The sequence below is a fragment of the Patagioenas fasciata genome, chromosome 2 (assembly GCF_037038585.1).
Source record: "Patagioenas fasciata isolate bPatFas1 chromosome 2, bPatFas1.hap1, whole genome shotgun sequence".
In the NCBI taxonomy this organism is placed as follows: Eukaryota; Metazoa; Chordata; class Aves; order Columbiformes; family Columbidae; genus Patagioenas; species Patagioenas fasciata.
The window spans coordinates 9,748,009-9,768,450 of record NC_092521.1 but is presented as its reverse complement, the minus strand read 5'-3'; the positions used below and the strand labels follow the sequence as shown (position 1 = coordinate 9,768,450).

The window sequence follows — 20,442 nt, the reverse complement described above, 5'->3', positions numbered from 1 at the left end:
CTGTTGTGACAACTGCAAATATTACTTGTTTCAATGAATTAAGAGCAAAGGTGACACATTAGCTTAAACATGCTTGAAATTGTCCAAGTGCACAGAGAGCAACAATATCAGAGCAGCCTTTCACTGAGGCTCTCATTTGTTTTTCTTCTTGAAATTCTTCATTCTGACTGTAGGTAACACCTGGTTCCTTTGTTCATAAAGCCTACAAAATATTTTGCTAAAGCTTTCATAGTAACAAGGTGTGTTTTGTTTCTACTCATCATTACTTATAGTGATTACATCGATCCTTTTCTAGGAACATTCACAGTACAGTTCTATGATGGTGTTATTCGATGTCTTAAGAGGATGCATATCAAATCTATGCCAGAGGATGCAAAAGGGCAGGTAAGAATACTTTAGGTATCTCTTAGGTTTTTATATAGGGTTGTTTGTGTTGTGTTTCTGTTCGTTTGGTTGGTTTTGGTTTTTTTTTTGTCTCGTGAGATAGTAACAATGTCATCTCACACAACTGGTTTTAGATTACAGTCTTCATTCTAGGTCCTGCACTGCCTTGCTTCACCAGTTTTATGGATGATGCCCCAGAGCGTGCTGCTCAAGTCGTCCTGTCTCCATCTGAAATGCTTGGCTGCCGTACACTCCATTGCCGACTAACCTGTTCCCAGAGTTTTGTCTTGCAGAGTTTGCAAAATCAGGGTCATCCAGAGACTTTTTCCTCTGGTGTCCGTTCAGGAAAAAGCTTTAGCTTCTCAGTAGTCTTATTTTTTTTTTCTTCTCCACCCCATCTCTTGTTTGCTACTGTGGTAGCTTTTTGCCCACGTGCTCTTGTTAACATGAGTGTTCTGTGGGGGTTTTCTCCCCTTTATCATAACTTTTGGGGATTCTGACAGAGAAATATTTCTTTCTGTCTGATCATATCTAGTTTCTGTTAAAGAAAAGATGCGGAGGAGAAGTTGAGGGAGGCTGTGAAATAGAGGACATAATTTTGTCACTAAGCTATGATTACTTGCAACATTGAAAGCATTGAAAGCATTACATGCTTTCAGTGGAAATACCATCGCATTTACCTTGCATGGTAACTGTATTCTCATAGTTAATGAGAAATTACTCCACTGGCTCGGAGACAAGGAATGTGAGAAAACTGCTCTTGTACTCAGTTTTCCTCAGAATAATCCTTCTGTTGTGGCAAACAGAATTCAGGTATTTTGTAATTACTGTTGTAATATGATGACAAGGGCAGCTGGATAAGCAAATTGACTTGAAAACATTTCTCTCTCCTGACCTCCAGCTTACAGGTACCTGTGTACTGGGGTTGATCATCTATGCAGTGAACATTGGAACTTTGTGCAGGCAACACTTCATTATTTCAACCATGTTTCCTTAAAGAGGTTAAACAGAAATCCATAGTCACACTAACACTGGCTTCTTGCTGCAGCCATAACTCTGTCAAACCAGTATATAATATTTCAAACAATACTGTCAGTATGTCAATAAGTTAGGAAGCTAGAGTATTTCATTTTACTTTGTAAAAAGGACAACTTGGGTAATGTGGGTGTGATTGAACTAAAATATCCCTTCTGTGACAAAGTGAAGAAATCCCTTACTCTGTCCTGTGCTTTTTCTACGGAGCTATGTTCTGACTAATCTTGAGCATTTTTCAGGTTAAAAAAACAACAGTAAATCCATTTCTTAGCAACCGTTTTGATGTCCAGAGATGCTTAGTGGCCGTCCTGCTCATCTATTATTTCTAATTTTTCTCAGTAGTTGAGAGTTACGGTGTTGGTCTTGTGTATCTCAGGGGTTGAATGTAGGTGGCTTCAATGAAGTATTGAGAAAGAATAAGGGGACCCAATTTGCACTCTGAGGTGGATTTAGATTTTTTTAAGTTGTCTTGCAGCAAGAACAACACCGATTACACTTTGTTATGCTAATTGATACTAGTCGTAGCATTTCTTTATGCAAAATTAGAGATAGGCATGAAGTTCTGTAGCTTTCAAAGGCAAAGATACCTTTTTTTCTGCAACATCTCCTTTATCAGTATGCTATGGTAAAATGTTTGCTTTTCAAAATATTGTCGTAGTATTTAAGAATAACAATGTGATCTAAGATTTGGTTTGAAAATCAATTATCTGAAACTGAGCCTAGAACTCAAATGGATGTTTTGCTTTTTTTGCATCGTTATTTTGTTAGAAAACATTTACTAAAAAAAACCGCGTGAAGCTTAAAATTGCCAAGACTATAATTTGATTTGAAAAATCATGGAGTTGGCAGATCCAACACTTCATTCTTAGTTTAAACTTAAGACTTTTTTTGTCTGTTTTCAAATAAAAAAAAATACACTTTTATAGATGAATGTAAGCTTAAGTAATAACGGATTAGCCAATTTAACAAATGTAAAATCTGTTGGGGAGGTGTGTGCTAAGCACGCAGAATTTGAACGACATGGAGAGAGATATAAACTAGTTAATAATTTTGATTTGAGCTTAGTGTGTCTTAAAGGATGAGATTGTAAAGAGTGTAACACTCAAGCTATTTTTGAGTTGCAGCAGAAGTGTTTTAATAAGATTCAGCTGTGAGGGTGGAAAGGTAACATTTTTAAAGAGTGGAAAATATGTGTGTGGTTCAATGCAATGAGACTATAGGTTAGGTTGCTCTGCAGATATGTGCAAATTAATTGAAATCACACAGAAATGTGGCTAATGTAGTACAGAGCAAAAATAAAAACAGATGGGGATATATAGACTGCCCTTATGAGAGCACATATGAAGTATCTGGATAACTTACTTTTTCTGTTTCATGTTTTTTGTTTTATCTTCGATGTAATTAGGCGCGCGAGAGGGAGCAGATAGCGCCGGAGCTGAGATTAGTGACGGAAATCGAACCAAAAGAAGTGAGTTTTGAGGAGGGTTTTGAAGGAGAGGGAGGGGACTTGGCACACAGTAAGAGGAAGCTGAGGACAAAGCATGGATTTGTGATTGGGACAGAGGAAAAAAGATGTGACAGGAGGCAATGTGAGCCAAGACGTAGGTGGGACAGATGGTTTAGAATTGAAAGGTGAGGGTGAGGAATCCAGGCTTGATGTGGAATCAGCCAGTCAATAGCTTGATGATGTTTTGTGTGTGTATGTGTGAATGTGTGGGAGTTGTGATGCGCCAGGAGAGGAAAACCAGCTGAATCTTTAGTACTTTAGAGAAGCAAAAAGGTGGTGGTTATAGACAGGTAAAGGGAGAACAATGTGTGTGTGAATTCTGCTGTCGCCGCGAGGGTTGGATTTTAGAAATTATTCTCGTTTTGCAGGTCTAAGGCTACGCAAAAGAGTATTTTAAAATACAAGGGTTTTAACCATTTCATGTGTAAGGTTGCTGGGTAATTTCTACTAACGTATTTCTTGATTGTGCAATTTCCTCTGCTTTGATTTAGTGAATCTAATTAGCATAATGACAGTTTTCCTCAGTAGTGATAATGTTTTGTCTTTTAACTACAGTGTCCCATTACTTCTCTCCTGTCAGTTTTCTCAGTTTACTTGAAAGATGATTTTTAGTAAGAATAAAAAGGAAGGAAACACACTTTTTCTTTTGTTTTTTTTTAAAGTTATATGTGCAAATGAGAAACTCATTGTGGTGAGATACTGTGTGAAGTGGGAAATCAGGCTGGATGGTGCAGAGTAACAGGTGTAGAGTTGTAAAACCACAGCCAAAAGAGGGACAACACCAGGAGAATAGGGAGAAGGACTTACATTAGGAGGGTTTTGCTTTTAATTTGTTAATTTCTAATGTGTTCATATTTGGGCATTTGGTTTTGTGTATATTGAATGCTCTGGGGAAAAGTCCTGCTATTAAAGATTTGTGACTAGTTTCTGTGATACTGATGATATTTAGTGTTCTGCTGTTATGGTTGACAGAGCAGATATCTTACAATGACCCTGAGACAGATTTCGGAATTCATTGTTCTTTAGACTCCCACTATTATTCTCCCATTTTTTAAAATTAAATTTCTCTAAAAACTCTGAAAAAGGCACAAATGTCACTTTTTGAAGGAGAAGTTCCTGTGATCTTCAGAAGAAATATAGTCACCTTAGCATCCTAGATGCTAAATAACCCTCACACATCAGGAGCTGTGCAGTCACTTAGCAGGAGTTCAAGGTTAAAAAGCAGGATTACCTGTGTCACTTCAGTGCCAATATGTTCACTCCAGAGCCAAAATAAAAATGGACCCACAGAGTTTCTGGCCAATTCAGAATCACAAAATAGTTGAGGTTGGAAGTGACCTCCTGTGATAACCTCCACTCCCCTACTCAGGGTACTCTTTATTGAGTTTAAATTTACATGTTAATCTAGAATAGAAGTATAACTGTTGCCATAATTAATGCCTCTCTGCTCTGGCTTTTGAATGTTTAACCTGTGTTTGCTTCACTGTTATATGTGTCCTACTACCTTTGTAAGCTCCATGTCTTAAGGAAAGTAACCAAACAATGAAAGAAAATGCAAACAAAAACCCTTTCATGTTGCACCAGAACAGCTGCCGTTAGAACAGGGTAGTTAGTTCAATGTGGTCCTTGAAACTCGATATCTTCTGAAAGCTTCTGAACCCGGGGTGCTTAAGCTTGCCTGAAAATTAAAAGGCTGTTTAGAAGTTTTGGTGCGGGCTGTGCTGCTTTTGCTTCCCACTTCTGCCATAAGATCCGAGCTCCAGCCGTGTTACTGATCCTCTTCATCCCTTGGCCAGGGTACAGTGTAAGACTTCTGCTCTCAGGTCTCCTAACTCCTCCCAAGCACAAATAGCTCAATCCTTTTTTTGTCCCGCTGGATGGGCAAGGCTCTGGAAGGACTGGAGCTAATGTGTGTGCTCGTTTTGGCTGGCCAAAGAAGAGGTATGTGTGTTTTTGATTGACTATGCAGCTGGCAGGTAGACACGCTCTTTGTGGCCGGCACGTCACCAAATGGCCTTGGTAGTTGCTTGTTGCATAAGAATCACTAAAGCGCTTCCAAACTTTGCTGCTCCTGGCTAAACTGAGTGTTTGCGTCTTGCATTGACAGTTTGGACATGGAACACTTGATCTTAGCGGAATCAAAACTGTTGGTGTTTCTAAGTACATAGCTTGATGCAAAGTAGAAGCATAACCTATGTAAAGCAGTGATTTGAAAATACTGAGCTATGGAGAAGGGAAAGCATAACATAAGGGATAGTAATGCTTCGTGCTTTGTGTTATGCTTTTCTCATAGATCAAAGGCGGCAAAGAAGCCCTCAGTAGAACAGAAATTTGAACCACTTACAATGCCTAATGTACAGGGAAAAAGTGGCATTGAAATGAGATCTATAAAATCAAGATACTTGAAGTACCATTTCACAGAATCACAGAATGTCAGGGATTGGAAGGGACCTCAAAAGCTCATCCAGTCCAATCCCCCTGCTGGAGCAGGAACACCCAGATGAGGTTACACAGGAAAGTGTCCAGGCGGGTCTTGAATGTCTCCAGAGTAGGAGACTCCACAACCCCTCTGGGCAGCCTGGGCCAGTGTCTGTCACCCTCACTGAGAAGAAGTTTCTTCTCATAGTTATAATGATAAGGAAACAGTCCAGAATAAAGTCTGTCTGCAGTTGGGGAAAAAAATACAATTTGTAAAGCACTTACACGAAACTAGACAAAAAATAGTCTTTAACATACCTTTTTTATACGTGGTAGTACAAATCTGTAAATACTGCTGTAGCCAAATTGTTATCTAGTAAATTAATTATCGTTCAAAACACTCAGATGCTTAAGTCATACTGGTGGAGGCTGAACATTGCTGTTGGTTTTTATATCGTATAACATTTCCATAGAAAAATTATATACCTTGATGTTATACAAAATTCGAAAAAATAGTTGAGTGAAAAGGATCAAGTTAAAATTTTTGCAGTCAATTTGATCCCTGACACTCAGGAGGTGTAAGACAGGAGTCCTATCACTCCAAGGTAGTGGAAAGAGCTTGGCTCGTCCTTGGAAATATTTAGTTTTATCTGTTGAGTTATAGGGTGGCCAGACCTCCTAAACATGCCAAAAATAGATTAAATGGGCTGTATGTTCTGTGGTTCACTCCTTGGAGATTTCTGTATGGTCAAATAAGCCATTATCCAAAATGGCACTTTTATTACCTTAAATGCAGATTGTGAAATTCAGTCATGTTGCAGAGCTCTTGAATGAAATTATCAAATGAAACCTGTAGTATGTAACACAAAAAGAATGCTATCTGTTGTTACTTCGGAAACAAGTATAGCACAGTTTTCCCTGCTTTATCAGTTTAATTCAGGAAGAACTCTGCCCAATCATGCTGTTAGCTGGACCATGCTTTGAGTCGATTGTAGTTTTGAATAATAGTTACATTTGAGCAACAATGGAAACGATGTATTTCACAGCCAGAAGGGTAAGGAAAAAAATAGTCAGTGTTCTGGGTTTGGGAGCTCCTGGGTTTCTAAAGTTATGACACAGAAAATAGGTAACAGGGAACATGTGCAGTCAGAATTCTATACACATTGGTTTTTGAAGGTTTTTTCTTTTATTTTTTTTTATCTATGTGACATACTGATAACACTTCAAATTTAGGCAATTTGGGAAACTTGTTTTACTATTCTTTGAGTGGTAGCCATAAAAATAAATTCAACTGTTCTCGAATGTTTGTAGATGAAGTTTCGCTGGGTTTATAAGTATTTTCTAATTGAGTCACAGGCACTTTTTAGTACTTACTTACCATTTTTTCCTTTTTGGAGGATTGGATAGCTTTGGTCAAAGCTGCTGCTGCTGCAGCAGCCAAGAACAAAGCAGGAAGTAAACCCAGAACCAGCGCAAACAGCAATAAAGATAAAGAGGACAGAAAATGGCTAAAAGTTCCTTCAAAAAAGGAAGAAACCTCAACCTCTGCAATCATGCAGGAAGTCCAAAAAAAGGAAGAGGAGCCTACATCTAGTGACACATTTGGTAAAAAAACAAGTTCTGTAAAAGATAAAACATGTTTTTCTTTAGTGTCAAAGTAGAATCCATGTTGTTAATTTTGTAATAGCTATCGTAGTATTTTTAGAGGAAGATGTCTCATTTGCTGTTATGGTAACTGTTACGATAACATTAATCAGTTCAGAAAACAGTTTATTATCTATTTGGGTCAGCACGTAGCCCTCATGCAAAACTTCTAACTAGCACTAACAAGAACAGAACGTAGGGGTTTTTAAAGTTATTTCATTGTATGCTTTGGTTCATGTTCCTGCATCTTCTGTTATCTGTGAGATAATCCCTGATCCTGTTCTAAGAGAAAAAAAAATTACAATATGGATGATATATCCTTGTTCAGGGATGTTTGAAAATACTTCTGGATTGATAAGAATTTGTTCATTTTAAGTCTTTAATACTGCATTTCTCATGATATTGAGTAAAAGTTATAAATTTTGAGGTAATCTAGTGCTTCATTGTGCAATTCCACATCTTCAGAATGTGTCGTTCTCATTTTTAATAGAATTTTAAAGTTCCTTTACTGCATTATTCCAATAGCAATTCGGAAATGTTTAGGTATGTTGCATGTTGTTACTTATTTATGTGATGTGAGTTTATTAGGTTTCTCCTCTGTTTAATAGTAGGATTTCCTGTAGTGGATGTTCCAAAGATGGCCTTTGTGCAGGCTGAGAACACGTTATCGCACAAGAGGAAAAGTAATCTAGGCAACTCATTTCAGGCAAAGAGAGCTCGTCTTAACAAGATCACTGGTAAAATACTTTTTGTTGTTGACTTTTTTCCTTTTTAATCTAGTGAAATATATGTGCTCACATAGACTAAAGTGGACTGGTAAAAGCACATTCATGAGGCAGACACTCACTACAGTCTTTCTTCCTTGTTTGGAATCTATAGATGGTAATAAAATCTACCTTGTTCATAAATTCAGAGAATGGTCTCAGACTTGATCTGATCCTTCTGGTTTTTTTTAAGAAGGCAGCCACCCTGAACTGATGATTTTCTTAAGTTTTAACTCCAGCTTCACAGTTTTCTCCGTTATTGAGTGTATTAGGGGTTTGTACAAGGTCTCAACATGGTCGTGAGTTACATATCCCCACTATAAATAAAGCTTTTGTTAGCTGTGGAAAAACTAAATGCTTTTTCATAGTTTGTCATAAAGTAATACTGTTGCCAAAAAGAGTTTAAAGTATGTCATTTAAAAATATACAAACCTAGCTACAAATCAAAACAATTAAGGTTTGAAACGTTTCTTTTTTCAGTGTCTAAGCAGGGGTGTCAAACTCATTTTCACGGGAGGCCACATCAGCCTTGTGGTTGCCTTCAAAGGGCTGAATGTAAATTCAGGACTGTATAAATGTAGGAGTATTTAGGATGAGGTAATATCTGTTTACCTGTGCTGGGAAAGTATCGATTGCGTTTCAAAATCTCAATGAAAAAATGCTGTGAAGTCCCCTCCTTAAGAGAGGGGCCCTTGGACAGACGGTAAGATCAAAATGGGTTCCACTCATTATTCTAGTAAGTAATATATTGTGTGAAGTCTGGCAAACTTTTCTGTGCTACAAATAAGAGGGGTTTTTGTATATGGTCATTCATATAGAAAGTCTTACTTGTTTCTGTAAGATAAAAATAACTTGATTTGCTGAACTGCATTATGAGGGTTTTTTTCAGACTTGTTTTAGCTAATCCAACCTTTTGTAGATCAGCAGTGAAGAATGTTTTTGGATGAGTTTGGCTCCATTTCAGTCTATCAGTGCTTCAATGTAAATGAGAAAATAAATGAAATGGACCAGTACGAACATGCTATGCAGGAAGCAGTTTTTGGAAAAATCCATCTTTTGCCTCCAGGATTTTCTTTCCAGGATGGCTTATTATTCAGTACTGAGTTTAGTTAACAGATCCCTGATTTATCAGCCTCATTTCTACCCTCCTTTGTCCATCCCACATGCACCCTCAGTTAAGTCCCAATGAAATTGCTGCCATGAACAGCAGAAGTGTAAGATATATATTTTCAGAGCCCTGTTACTTCTTCCCAACAGCATTTAGCAGCAGAAGATACCAAAACCAGCTGAAACAATTGTAGCTCTAGAAATTTTCTGTGCTTGTGAATAGATTCTTCAACGCAGCCATTGCCTTTATCATTCTAAAAGCAGTGTCAGTGTTGCTCCATGAGACCATACTCAGCTAGAATATGTTACCTTTCAATGAAGGTGAATTAATCCTTTGATTACACGCTGAAATTTGTCATATTTGGTAGTTGCTTTTTGTAACTGTTCTCAAATTAACACATTTCTGAGACTCATACTCTAGTAGGCTTATTATCATTCCATATATTGGAATATTTTGAAAATGTAAATGATAATGACAATACTTTATCTTGCTACATGTTATTTTTTTAATACTCGAAATACTCGTCAACTGTGGTTTGTGTCTCCCACGTGAGCTTTTAGATTTGAAGACTGGGAATCATGCTGATGTACCCATCAGAATGGCTACAAAAGAATCCAGGCATTGTAGCCATTAGGAAAACATTCATTTACCAAGCGTCTTATGGCTGTGTTGGGGAAATAGAGCAACTAATGTGGTGGTAGAAGGCTGCTGAAAGGAACTGTTTTCTGGGTTTCAATTCAGCATTCAGTCATTGCAGAAGGTTCTCCTTGTCTGCCACAAGTGCCACAGCTGCGACTGGTGATCTTTACTCACCATTCAGTAAAATAAAACTGCTTCCTTTGCTCCTTTTCCTTCTGCTACTACCACTGGGGAAAAAGACGTTTCCCGGAGGTGAAGGATGTCTCCTGCTAAGCGCATATTAATATTTTCTGCCAATCCCTTTTTGCCTCTGTTGGGATGGTTGCTTCCCCATCTCCTGCTGCACTGTCGATACCTAAAAGAGCAGATAACGTCTGCAGCGAGTTTACAGAACAAACCACTTCTGGTTCGCTATGCTTTTTATTTGTTGGTTGGCAGGATGGTGAACCTGTAGTCCTGCTGCTGTAGCAGTTTGTGGAGGTGTTCTGTCTTTCTACAGGCGTGGTCTTTGGTTTGAAAAATACCCAATGGTGTAGAGAGGAAGGAAATACGAGTTATATATTCACAGATGTGACAAAGTCTAGGTTCATTTCGTGGCTTTACTTTCTCAACACCGCTCATCTAGCTAGAAAGAAAAATCATAGAATGCTTTGGGTTGGGATGAACCTTAAAGATGATCTAGTTCCAACCCCTCTGCTGTGGGCAGGGACACCTTCCACTAGACCAGGTTGCTCAAAGTCCCATCCAACCTGGTCTTGAACACTTCCAGGGATGGAGCATCCACAGCTTCTCTGGGCTGCCTGGGATATGTAGAACCCCAAAGACTGTAGACCCCTATAGACCATAGCATGTTGTGTGGTATTTAAACTCCACTTAATTTTGAAAGTTATTTTATACTTTTCAAGATAGTTGTATGATCATCAGTATAAAATACCTTGCTAGTTTCGGAACTTGATTTAAACAGGATAATTTGAGTCACATCTAAATAAGGTCCATGGAAACTAAATCTTTTATGAAACCTGGTGCAGAATTAAAATCTTACCTGATGATTTTATTTTTATTGGTGTGGACATGGTGTTCTAAAAAAGCTTATTTAAATCAGAACTACTTTCCAGTACTCAAAACATAACTTAATCTAACGTAAAGAGTACTCATTGTGGAATGCCGAAATGTGAATTAGCACACTGGTTTTTGTGTGCGTGTTTTTTTTGGTGTTTAATGTCCTAAACACTTACTGAGAGCCCAGGCTTCTCTAATTTATAATTCCTTGGTCATTGTGCACTGTAAATTAGTTTTGAGCATATCTCATTTTTCATGGAACACAATACAAATTTCCTGTGGATCTGTCAGCTCAAGTTATTTTTGAGAACTTAAACTCTCCACCCCAATGCTGACATCCAGGAATTATAATAGTAACTTTTATTCAGATTTCTGTTTTTCAGGGTTTTTCAGTTCTGATTTGGTTTATGGCATGGAACTTTCTTTCTCTGCATACTTTGGTAACTGAAGTTATTGTGGGAAGCAGAACTGAAACTATTGCTATATGCTTAGCAAATGAGAAACTTTCTCATATTTATGTTTCCCTGAGTTTTACAGGTTTTATTATAGTAGTGATATTATATAAAACTTCATTAATTAAGAGACATTCTGCTATATTTGCTCCTATTATGGTCTTGTTATTGAAGTAATTCGGGAGCTCCACTGCTGAGAATTTTTATTTGGAAATTGAATTCCTTGTTGTATTCTAAGAAAGATTTGCATGTATTAGAGTTAGAAGTAGTAACACAAATTGTGATGGGGATTTCCTAACGACTGGAAAGGGAAGAGATAGAAAAGTTTTGTAGATAATTTTGATCTCTCACAGGCTTGGTTTTAAAGCCCTAGTGCTTACGCTTTAAAAGGCTGGTGAGGCATTATTTTACAATTAATAGTTTGATTTTTACCTTGTTAATGCAAGTGCCAGAGAGACACCTCTTGAGAAGGGGCTCCATCTTAGGAAAGTCCTTTTAACTTTTTGTTTCTTGTAATTTTAAGTGTTCAGCTTTGTGTAGAGCTGTTTCAGAGAGAATTTCCAAACAGAATCACAGAGTCGACTGGGTTGGAAAAGACCTCAGACATCATCCAGTCCAACCCTTGGTCCAACTCCAGTCCATTGACCAGATCATGGCACTAAGTGCCATGTCCAATCTCAGTTTAAAAACCTCCGGGGCCGGTGAGTCCAGCACCTCCCTGGGCAGCCATTCCAATGCCTGACCACTCTCTCTGCAAAGAATTGCTTTCTAATAGCCAGCCTAAATTTCCCGTGGCAGAGTTGAAGCCCATGCCCCCTTGTCCTATTGCTGACTGCCTGGGAGAAGAGCCCAATCCCCACCTGGCTAGAACTGCCCTTCAGGCAGTGCTACAGTGCTGAGCTCACCTCTAAGCCTCCTCTTCTCCAGACTGAACAAGCCCAGCTCCCTCAGCCTCTCCCCATAGGGCTTGTGTTCAAGTCCCTTCCCCAGTCTTGTTGCTCTTCTCTGGACCTACTCCAGCACTTCAATCTCTTTCCTGACCTGAGGGGCCCAGAACTGAATACAATACTCCAGGTGTGGCCTCCCCAATGCAGAGTACAGGGGAAGGATCACTGCCCTTGTCCTGCTGACTACGCTATTTTTTGATTTGTTGTAGATATAAGCAGTTCATACTTGTCTCACTGTTTTGCTTTGTTCTCCACAAATTCTTGTTTCAAGCTGCTTCTAACTAAAAAATATCTGCAATTTTTCTCCCAAGGTTTATTGGCATCCAAAGCTGTTGTTGTGGATGGTGCTGAAAAAAAGGAAGGCAACAAAGAAACAGCTCCAGTCCTGGAGCAGGTATGAAATGGTAGAGTTTGATTCTTTTGCAAGGTTCCTACTGGAGTGTGCCATGGAGATGTAGTACCTACAACCTTTAAAATTTACCCCTTCAGATATAATAGGGAACTGAAAACTGATCTTAAGTTTACATTTCTGGCAGAGCCAGAAGTACGGAATTTAATTGTCTTTAAATACAGTGTTGACTCGAATTTCAGTAATGAGCTTTTGTGTTAGAAAACTAACAGAAAACAAAGAAAGATGAAGTCTCCATGCAACAAATGTGAGGAGACCAGTGTCCTAAGGTCCAGTTTTATAGCTGGAACCATGACTGGATTAGGAAAAGGCCCTTACACAAATTTAATTGGTGTTCGACAAAGGGTTTTTGACATCAAATAGAATTTCTTTTAAAAGAAGTTTCCTTTATATTGTAAGAATTTGGTGTTGTAGGCTTGTATGTGTTTTCTGAACTGCTCAATGAGCCATACATTTTGCAAGGGCGTGTATTTTAATAAATACAAAAAAGAAACTTTTAAATAATGTTAAGGGTCTGATTTTTAAACCTGCATATTTGCAGGACCTGAAAGCTGCCATGTTATCTTTGGCTCGTTCCTTGTGTTCAGGCATTGTTTGTCTCTGAATTGTGCATTATCTTGCTTACTAAAAGGGCTGAATGCCTGAGCACGATTAAGCAAGCTAAGGATGAACAGTAGTCTTGATTCAGGACATCTTTGTTTTCCAGTGATTTAAATCAGAGCCTTAATGTACTTTTAATACAGCTTTTTTGTATTCGTTTTCATTCTTCTTCAACAGCAGCATTTTGAATAAAACTACCTTGCTGCTCGCAATTCTTAAAAGAGCACTTATGTTCTTAAGCCCCGGCACACTCTATGAACAGTCCCTACCCCAAACTCGATTTGATATTTTGGTTGTACTGGTTCTTTAGAGCTGATATATCATTGCATTGCTGTGGTTTTTCCATTGACGCCGCATTGGATGCGAGTCTCGTCAATGGAGCGTGATTTTCTGTTTCGAATGCTGTCACTGTAACGGCGACCTGAGTCCCTACGGTGTCAATGCATTGACCGATATTTTGCATAAAGGTTTACAATGTGTTGACATAACATTCCATTTCTCAAATTTTTGCATATGAAAGATGCTATGATTTCATTGCTACGGTGACGGTGTGATATTTTCAATGTGCAAAAAACTGTGAAATGGCTTACAGCATGTTGTTTTTGGAAGAATCATTACAATGTAAATCTTATCATGCAGGATCCCATTCGGGCGAATGGGACTTTGTGGTTTACATAGACTGTGTATGCAACAGTATAAACTACGGTGCATATTTACTAAAACCTTTTTGTTACTTCTTGGAATCAGTAACTCGGCTGTTTCTGTTTTCTTGATTAGCTATTAAAAAAAGATGTCTCTGTCATTGTTTACATGCTAATGGTCTGAAAAACCTCATTTTTGGAAATACTAGTTAAGCTCCTTTAAAGAGGCATCTAAGATCTAAAATCAGAAACCTCACAAACATTTAAGTGATTAATTGTGGGGAGGAAAATTTTTGAGCTTCAAGCTTTTTTCCCCAGAGTTTCTGCCTGAATTAAAATGGCCGAGTTATAAACCTTCCCAACTTTTTTTTCAATAGCAAAACTGACATTCCTTAGAGGTTTTGTCTGCTAGTGCTATAAAATTGAATGGGTGAAATATCTTGTAGGTTTTTTTAATAATGTAGTACAAAACATAGTACAAGTATTCAGGCCAATAGCCGAAAACTGACTTTGTTGATGGAAGTTTATTTTATTTATATTTATATATTTTTAGTTTACAGTTGTCTTAAACCCAACACCTCAGACTATTAGTTGCAGATAAAGTAGTTTATTTAACTGTATTAGGGTATGTTGTGTTTATATTTCCTTTTGACCAAGACCTGATTAGATGAATAACATTAATTCATTAAGGTTTTTATGTTAATTTGTCCTGTTAAGAGGTTAAGCACCTTATCAAAATATTAATTTAATTTTTTTTAATCTTGTTTAAATTACTTTGTAATTTGAAAGTAATGGATGCTGTAGTAATGTCTTTCACATCTGTGAAGATGAACAATAAAATTGTTTATTTACAAGTTACGACTCTAATTAATTTCTGGTAATGCCTCTCATAACCAGCATAGGTATACTCGACAATTGATGGAATATTTTATTGCAATGAATAAACTGCACTCAGTACATGTGTAATTGAGTTATTCAAGGTAGAACTGATGTCTGCTGAATGGGATGTTTTGCACCGGCTCATTACATGGTACTTCCAGCAAACTATTCATGTACCATTTTATAAACATAGAATGTGCACTCTCTTGTTGGTTGTTTGCCCCCCCTTTTTTTTTCCATTGGAACACAGAAAGTTCCAATGGAAAAGAAAATTGTAATATATAACAAAACACAACGCCCTCAAATCATCAGAGATGTGACGTTTTTAATTCGGATAACATGGTGCACACATTCTAGAAATCTCTTTCTACTTAGTTATGGTTTTAGTAGATGGTATTATTCTGTGTTATGCAAATGGGACAAGGAAGGGGACAGGTTTAAGAAACCATGTTCAGATATTGTCATTTGCCATTACTGGGCAAGCACATGCACAGTTGATTCAGTGAAGTGGGAAGGAATTCCTCCCAGTTTCAAATCTAAAATGCTAATGTCTGTCAATGCATGCTAATTGTCTAAACATCATACTTCAGTATGTGTGTTAAGAAGGATGAAAATTGATGAAATTGGAAAGCTGCATTATATGTTGATTTTTTTAATTTTTTTTTTAATTCTTTTTGTCTTCTAAAACTGTTTTAACTCTTTATCTGCTCATTTTTCCCCAACAGTTAGCAATCTATTTAACCCTGTGGTGCTAGAAGTTGTGATTTCTTCATGTGTTTGCACAAACATATCATGTGAAATCCAGACTCCCAGCACTAAAAGGGGTTGTGTGAGAGTGTGTTCAGTATTTGGAAGCTTTTAATTGTTTTCAGACAATTCCTTAGAGGAGCATTATCAATTTTTTTCAGGTTCTTCTCTAAAAATGAAATTCACGTTAAATTTTTCCTGAGGATTTTGGCAACTTTTTTTAGAACCGCAATGCTGAATGAGGATTTCTTGCATACAACAGTGCAAAAGCCTGGCAAGAGTTCGAGGAGTGTCTGGATTATGCTCTTAGTCCATAGTTGTATTCCCAGGTAGTCCTGTGAGGAGCCAGGAGTTGGAATCTGGTCCTTATAGGTGCCTTCCAACTTAGAGATATTCTCTGACTGTAAATCAGAGTATCTGTTCTGGCTTGTGACAAATGACACCTTGAGACAGCACCCACAGTCCTGGAGATGGAAACTAAAAAGCCTTTCCTATATTCCCATTTTAAAAATTCACCAAAAATGTTTTGCTTTCAGGCTTTTTGCAGGAATTTCAAAAGATAAGAAATAAGGGTGTTCTGAATACTGAAAATAATTGGTAGTGCTCCTTTCAAAAAAGAAATTCGTATGATGCGTTTTAAATAGTTTTCATTTGTACTGAAGATGTTGCTTTAAAATGTTTTGAATACTAAAGTTGCTTTTAAAAAAAATCAAAATAGAATACAAGAGCTACAGCGAAGAAACTGAAATAAAAGTATCAATTTTTTATTATTTATTCAGGAGATTTCACCTAAACCACAAAGTCAGAAAAAAAATGAAGCTGATATTAGCAGTTCTGCCACCATTCAGAAACCTGCACTGTTATCCTCAACTTTGTCTTCAGGAAAGGCTCGCAGCAAGAAATGCAAACAAGAATCTGGAGATTCTTCTGGGTGTATAAAAGCCCCTAAATCACCACTTTCCCCAGAATTAATACAAGTCGAGGATTTGACGCTGGTCTCTCAGCTTCCTTCTTCTGTGATAAATAAAACTAGTGAGCACAGACATTTTAAGAAAAATACTGTAATTACTTATAAGCGATATATAGAGATTTTTGGGGGTTGTAAATGGCTGTTGCTTTTAAAAATTAATCTGCTTTAACTAAAAAGTCCAAGCGGGAGAATTAGGGGTAGCTTAGTATTTTAAAAGTCAAGTCACATAAAAAGGTATATGAATTACTCTACCAGAAATAATACATTTATATATGTAGAGTTGTGGCTTTTAGTGGTTGGCTTTCCCTCCAGCTTAAATCTCCACATGAGTATTAACAGTGATACAGGATAAATCAAACCTCTCTTCTGAAGGGGCCTGATTCATTAAAAAGAAAAACCGTATGCCTGGGGTGTTCCTTCTCTGAGAAATTCCACCTTCTGCAGCCTGATGTGCTGTGCTTGTTGGCTGGGGCGTATCTTCACCTATCCTCCAAATAGGATGTGAAATAGAAGATGGATTCAAGGTCTATGGTGGGGAAATACAGAAAAAAAAAAAGAGTTATTTGTCTCAGAAAAACACTATAGGTGTCCAGCTTCTTACCATGTGTAACTGACTTGCAAAGAACAAGAATATTGGTGATTAGAAGCACAAGGAAAGGGTTATGCTACATCCTTGAAGATGCTGGTTTTTGAGGAATATTTAAAATATTTCTATACTTTTTTTGAGATATTAGGTTTTTAGTGCTGCTTAGGGTCAGGCTCTTTGTTGCCTGAAGAACACTAAATGATGAGGCCAAGAGTTACAATAAATGTGGGCTCCAATAAGTGAAAAGCTGCAGTTTTAGAATAGTGATTGAGAATGGAAGACTCTACCTGCATTGTGTGTTCACCTTAACCTTGATTTGAGATTTTCTCTTAGGAGATAAGTTTCTTTTAGTCTTTTCTCTCAGATAACTTTAAATGAATGGGAGAGAGGGAGGGGTGCAAATTCAGCAATTTTTATTCAGGACACATGGGTATAAATTGTATTTTGTCCCCGCAAAATATTAGCAGTCATCTATATATATATATATATATATATAATATGCCTTCCCACCCCACCCTTAAAGTAATGGTAAGTAGTTTTCCTTTAACATGTTTGTATTTTGGATTAAGTTAGCCTTCTCTGTAGCAGTATTTTAAAAATCAGCTAATTTAAAAATTGGTTACTTAATAGCTTAGATCGTGTTCGTGCTGTCTCTCAATCTTTCCCTTTGAGTCTTTACCACCTTCAATGGAGATTTTGCTATGTCTTCATTTGTAAATCTGTATATCTTTGACTCTAAAAACTGCTTAAGAAAAGGAGAGAAAAGCAATTTACAAAGTCAAAAGTTTGTGAAACAGGTGCAATTCGAGAGGTGTAGGGGAGCGTGGGTTTTTTGTTTCTAATGAATCAGGCCTATATTAACCTATATCAATTTCCTCCCCTCCTCTTATTTTTTTTTAAGTATGAGGTTCTTGAGCCTTCTTACTGTGCTGTGCATTTGAAATAGTTGGAATATTGATATCAGGTTAACAGAAGACAGGAAGTGGATTATAAAATTAACCACTGCTTTCAATTATTTTTCTAAAGTTTTATGTTACCACTATCTGTGACTTTTTAGATCTTTTAACTGTGATCATTTGTTCTGTTTCCTGTTAAATCCTATTGCCCCCTTCCATTATAAGTAGCCTATTCTCATGGGTTATATGGGGGGGGTTGCTTATTGTAAGCGTGCTGTTTGCCTAAAACAACAGCCTTTAGCAGTGGGAAAGTAGGTGCCCCGATAATGTATAATAAGCAAATAGCAGAATCGTATCTTGAGCATAACCCTTTTGCTTCTGGTAGTGACAGTTTTTAATTACTTGTACCAGTTCTGTAATTACCAGCTTTGCAAATAAGAGCTATTTAAGGCACTCCCCCTCTTTAGATCTCAAATACTGCGGTAAGATGATGGTATCTCTCTCTGCTTCATGAACATTGAAAGATCTCTTTTTAGGTCCATCACAGCCAGTGAATTCCCCTAGATCCTACAAACATAGCCAACGGAGAAGAAGATCACAGCGTTTAGCCACTTGCTCCTTGCCTGATGATTCTGTAGAAAAAGTTTCTTCTCCCTCTTCAGTTACTGATGGAAAAGTGTTCTCCATCAGTGGTCAAAACCAACAGTCATCAAAATTGGAGGGTAACGTATCCTAATCTAATAAAGAACTGCCCAAGAGAAATTGAATCATAAAAATTAGACCTTTCACGGTTTTCACCTAAGGGGATGTTTTGACTTGCTGTTGCTCAAGCTGTTCCTATGTTATGTAACGCTGCAATCCAAACTGTTATTTGTTGAACATATGTATCTGTTTTAATATTGCATTTTTTCTTTCATGTAGTACCTGCTGTTGCTCATATGTCACTTGAGAAGCACGGACCGTGTCTCCCTCTTGATTTAAGCTGTAGTTCGGAAGTTACAGCACCATTATCCACAGAATCCACTTTCCGTAACGAATATCCCAGTAAAGACAAGGAAGATATTCAGATGATTACATATCTTTCTTCTAAAGCAGTAATTGATGGAAGAGTAGCTACAACAGCGTCAGGTAAAGAGATTTAGTATACAACCAGTTAGGTTTATAGTTGTAGGGTTCAATTCTCTATGTATTCACTTACACAGGAAGAGGGGATACTTGTTTTCTCTTTCTGTACAACCACAAACCTGCACTCTTCCTGGGGTCCATCCATCTGCATATTCTTCGTCTTCCACTGACTTTGATCTGCATTAACACTTTTCCCTAACACACTTTAAGGAAGATCTGAGAGTCTGGAATATAAAAATGAATATTTCTTTCAAAAATTCTAACAATAGTTAGAATCTGTAAATATAATTTGTGAAGTTGTTTACTAACATACTAATATATACTAAATCTACATGTACTCACTTATGTTGTGGCTTTAGCGCTAAAACTTGGTAGCGTTTTCAGAGGCAGTCAACATTCCTCTACCTTTGCTTCTTTTTCCATTGGAGATGTTGTCCTTTGCTTGCTACACAATGTTACTTGAAAATATTCCTGAAAAATCCTCTTAAGACTTATATAGACTTGGTTCACCCTCCCAGAATTAGCACAGAACCCAATACTGGAACTCTGTGCTGCCTTTCACTGGGTGACAGTTTACTGGCTACTGTGGTTTAAGTGAATCCCTTGGATAGAGGCAATTAAGAGATTTGAGGAGGGATTTACATAGTAATTTGCAGACCCTAGAAGTGGGTTGTTTTCTTCCAGCATATGTTAGGTGTCTCCTATGTGCATATCATACAATTTTTAATTGGCTACTAAGAAAGAATTCTCTCAGAAGCTTTTTTTTATTAAGAAAATTGTTCAAAAAATAAGGAGGAAAAAAAATCAAATTATTATACACTGCTGGGGGAGTTTTCAGTGAATGTGGCCAATAGTAAGGGAGGACAATGTGACCTTAAAGCATCTAATTATGGTATTCAAACTATAAATTAGTCTTGTTTGAGGCAGGGGGGGAATAATTTAGCATTCTGATAGTACAGCTGCAGTGTTCAGTAGGTCAGTGAAGCCTTTTGTGCAGTATATACAGCCTCTTCTTGGATGTCTGCCCACACTTTTCCCTCCCCGAAAGCGTAAGGTGATCACTTTGTGGAATTGCAGCGTAGCTATTGAACCCGATGTAGCGAAAGCTGGGTAGGATTCTTGGATCAATATTACGTAGATTAAAATAGATGACTGTAATTATCCTTTAAAAGAAATTATTAATCTCTTAAACTAATTTGTCAAAATAAGGGCTACGGGAGTTTCTAATCAGCTGCCACTTTTTAAAAGTATTGCTTAATTTCTCAGGTGAAACCTGGTGACAGTCTCGGTTTGCCGATGAGATGTTCCTTATCAGTTGAATCGCAGATTCCTGGGAAAATTACGTCTCTAAAAGTCCTTTTATTTCTTCTGCCCCTAAGAGAAGTGCTTTTGGGACCTGTATATTTGTCCACACATAGAACAAGACCATAAAAGAAACCCAACAGCTTCCAGCTACCATCTGTTTCTTGTTTATTAGAGCTCATTTCAGTTACTAGTAATTTAACTTCTGGGTTTTTTTGATATGTTTTCTGGATCATTTAATGTGTAGTTAGTAATGCTGAGAAGTGTTTATTTTCTTGCTGACTTCTGTCATGGGACTGGTTTGGACTTAGAGTGAACTGGTTCTAAACT

General features: G+C 37.5%; 1 protein-coding gene across 7 annotated transcripts in view; it reads left to right on the top strand.

The window, feature by feature from the left end:
* Nucleotides 1-20,442, top strand: part of PHF20L1 (PHD finger protein 20 like 1) — a 54,696-nt gene that overhangs the window by 10,208 nt on the left and 24,046 nt on the right. For 5 of the 7 annotated variants that reach the window (XM_065830016.2, XM_065830015.2, XM_065830019.2 and 2 more), the window contains exons 5-12: nt 296-384; nt 2,825-2,887; nt 6,742-6,949; nt 7,597-7,725; nt 12,269-12,351; nt 16,013-16,265; nt 18,222-18,407; nt 18,607-18,813. In XM_065830016.2, the coding sequence (XP_065686088.1) occupies nt 296-384; nt 2,825-2,887; nt 6,742-6,949; nt 7,597-7,725; nt 12,269-12,351; nt 16,013-16,265; nt 18,222-18,407; nt 18,607-18,813 (1,218 nt within the window). The remainder of the gene's footprint in view (nt 1-295; nt 385-2,824; nt 2,888-6,741; nt 6,950-7,596; nt 7,726-12,268; nt 12,352-16,012; nt 16,266-18,221; nt 18,408-18,606; nt 18,814-20,442) is intronic. The other 2 variants (XM_065830020.2, XM_065830017.2) reach the window with 1 other exon arrangement.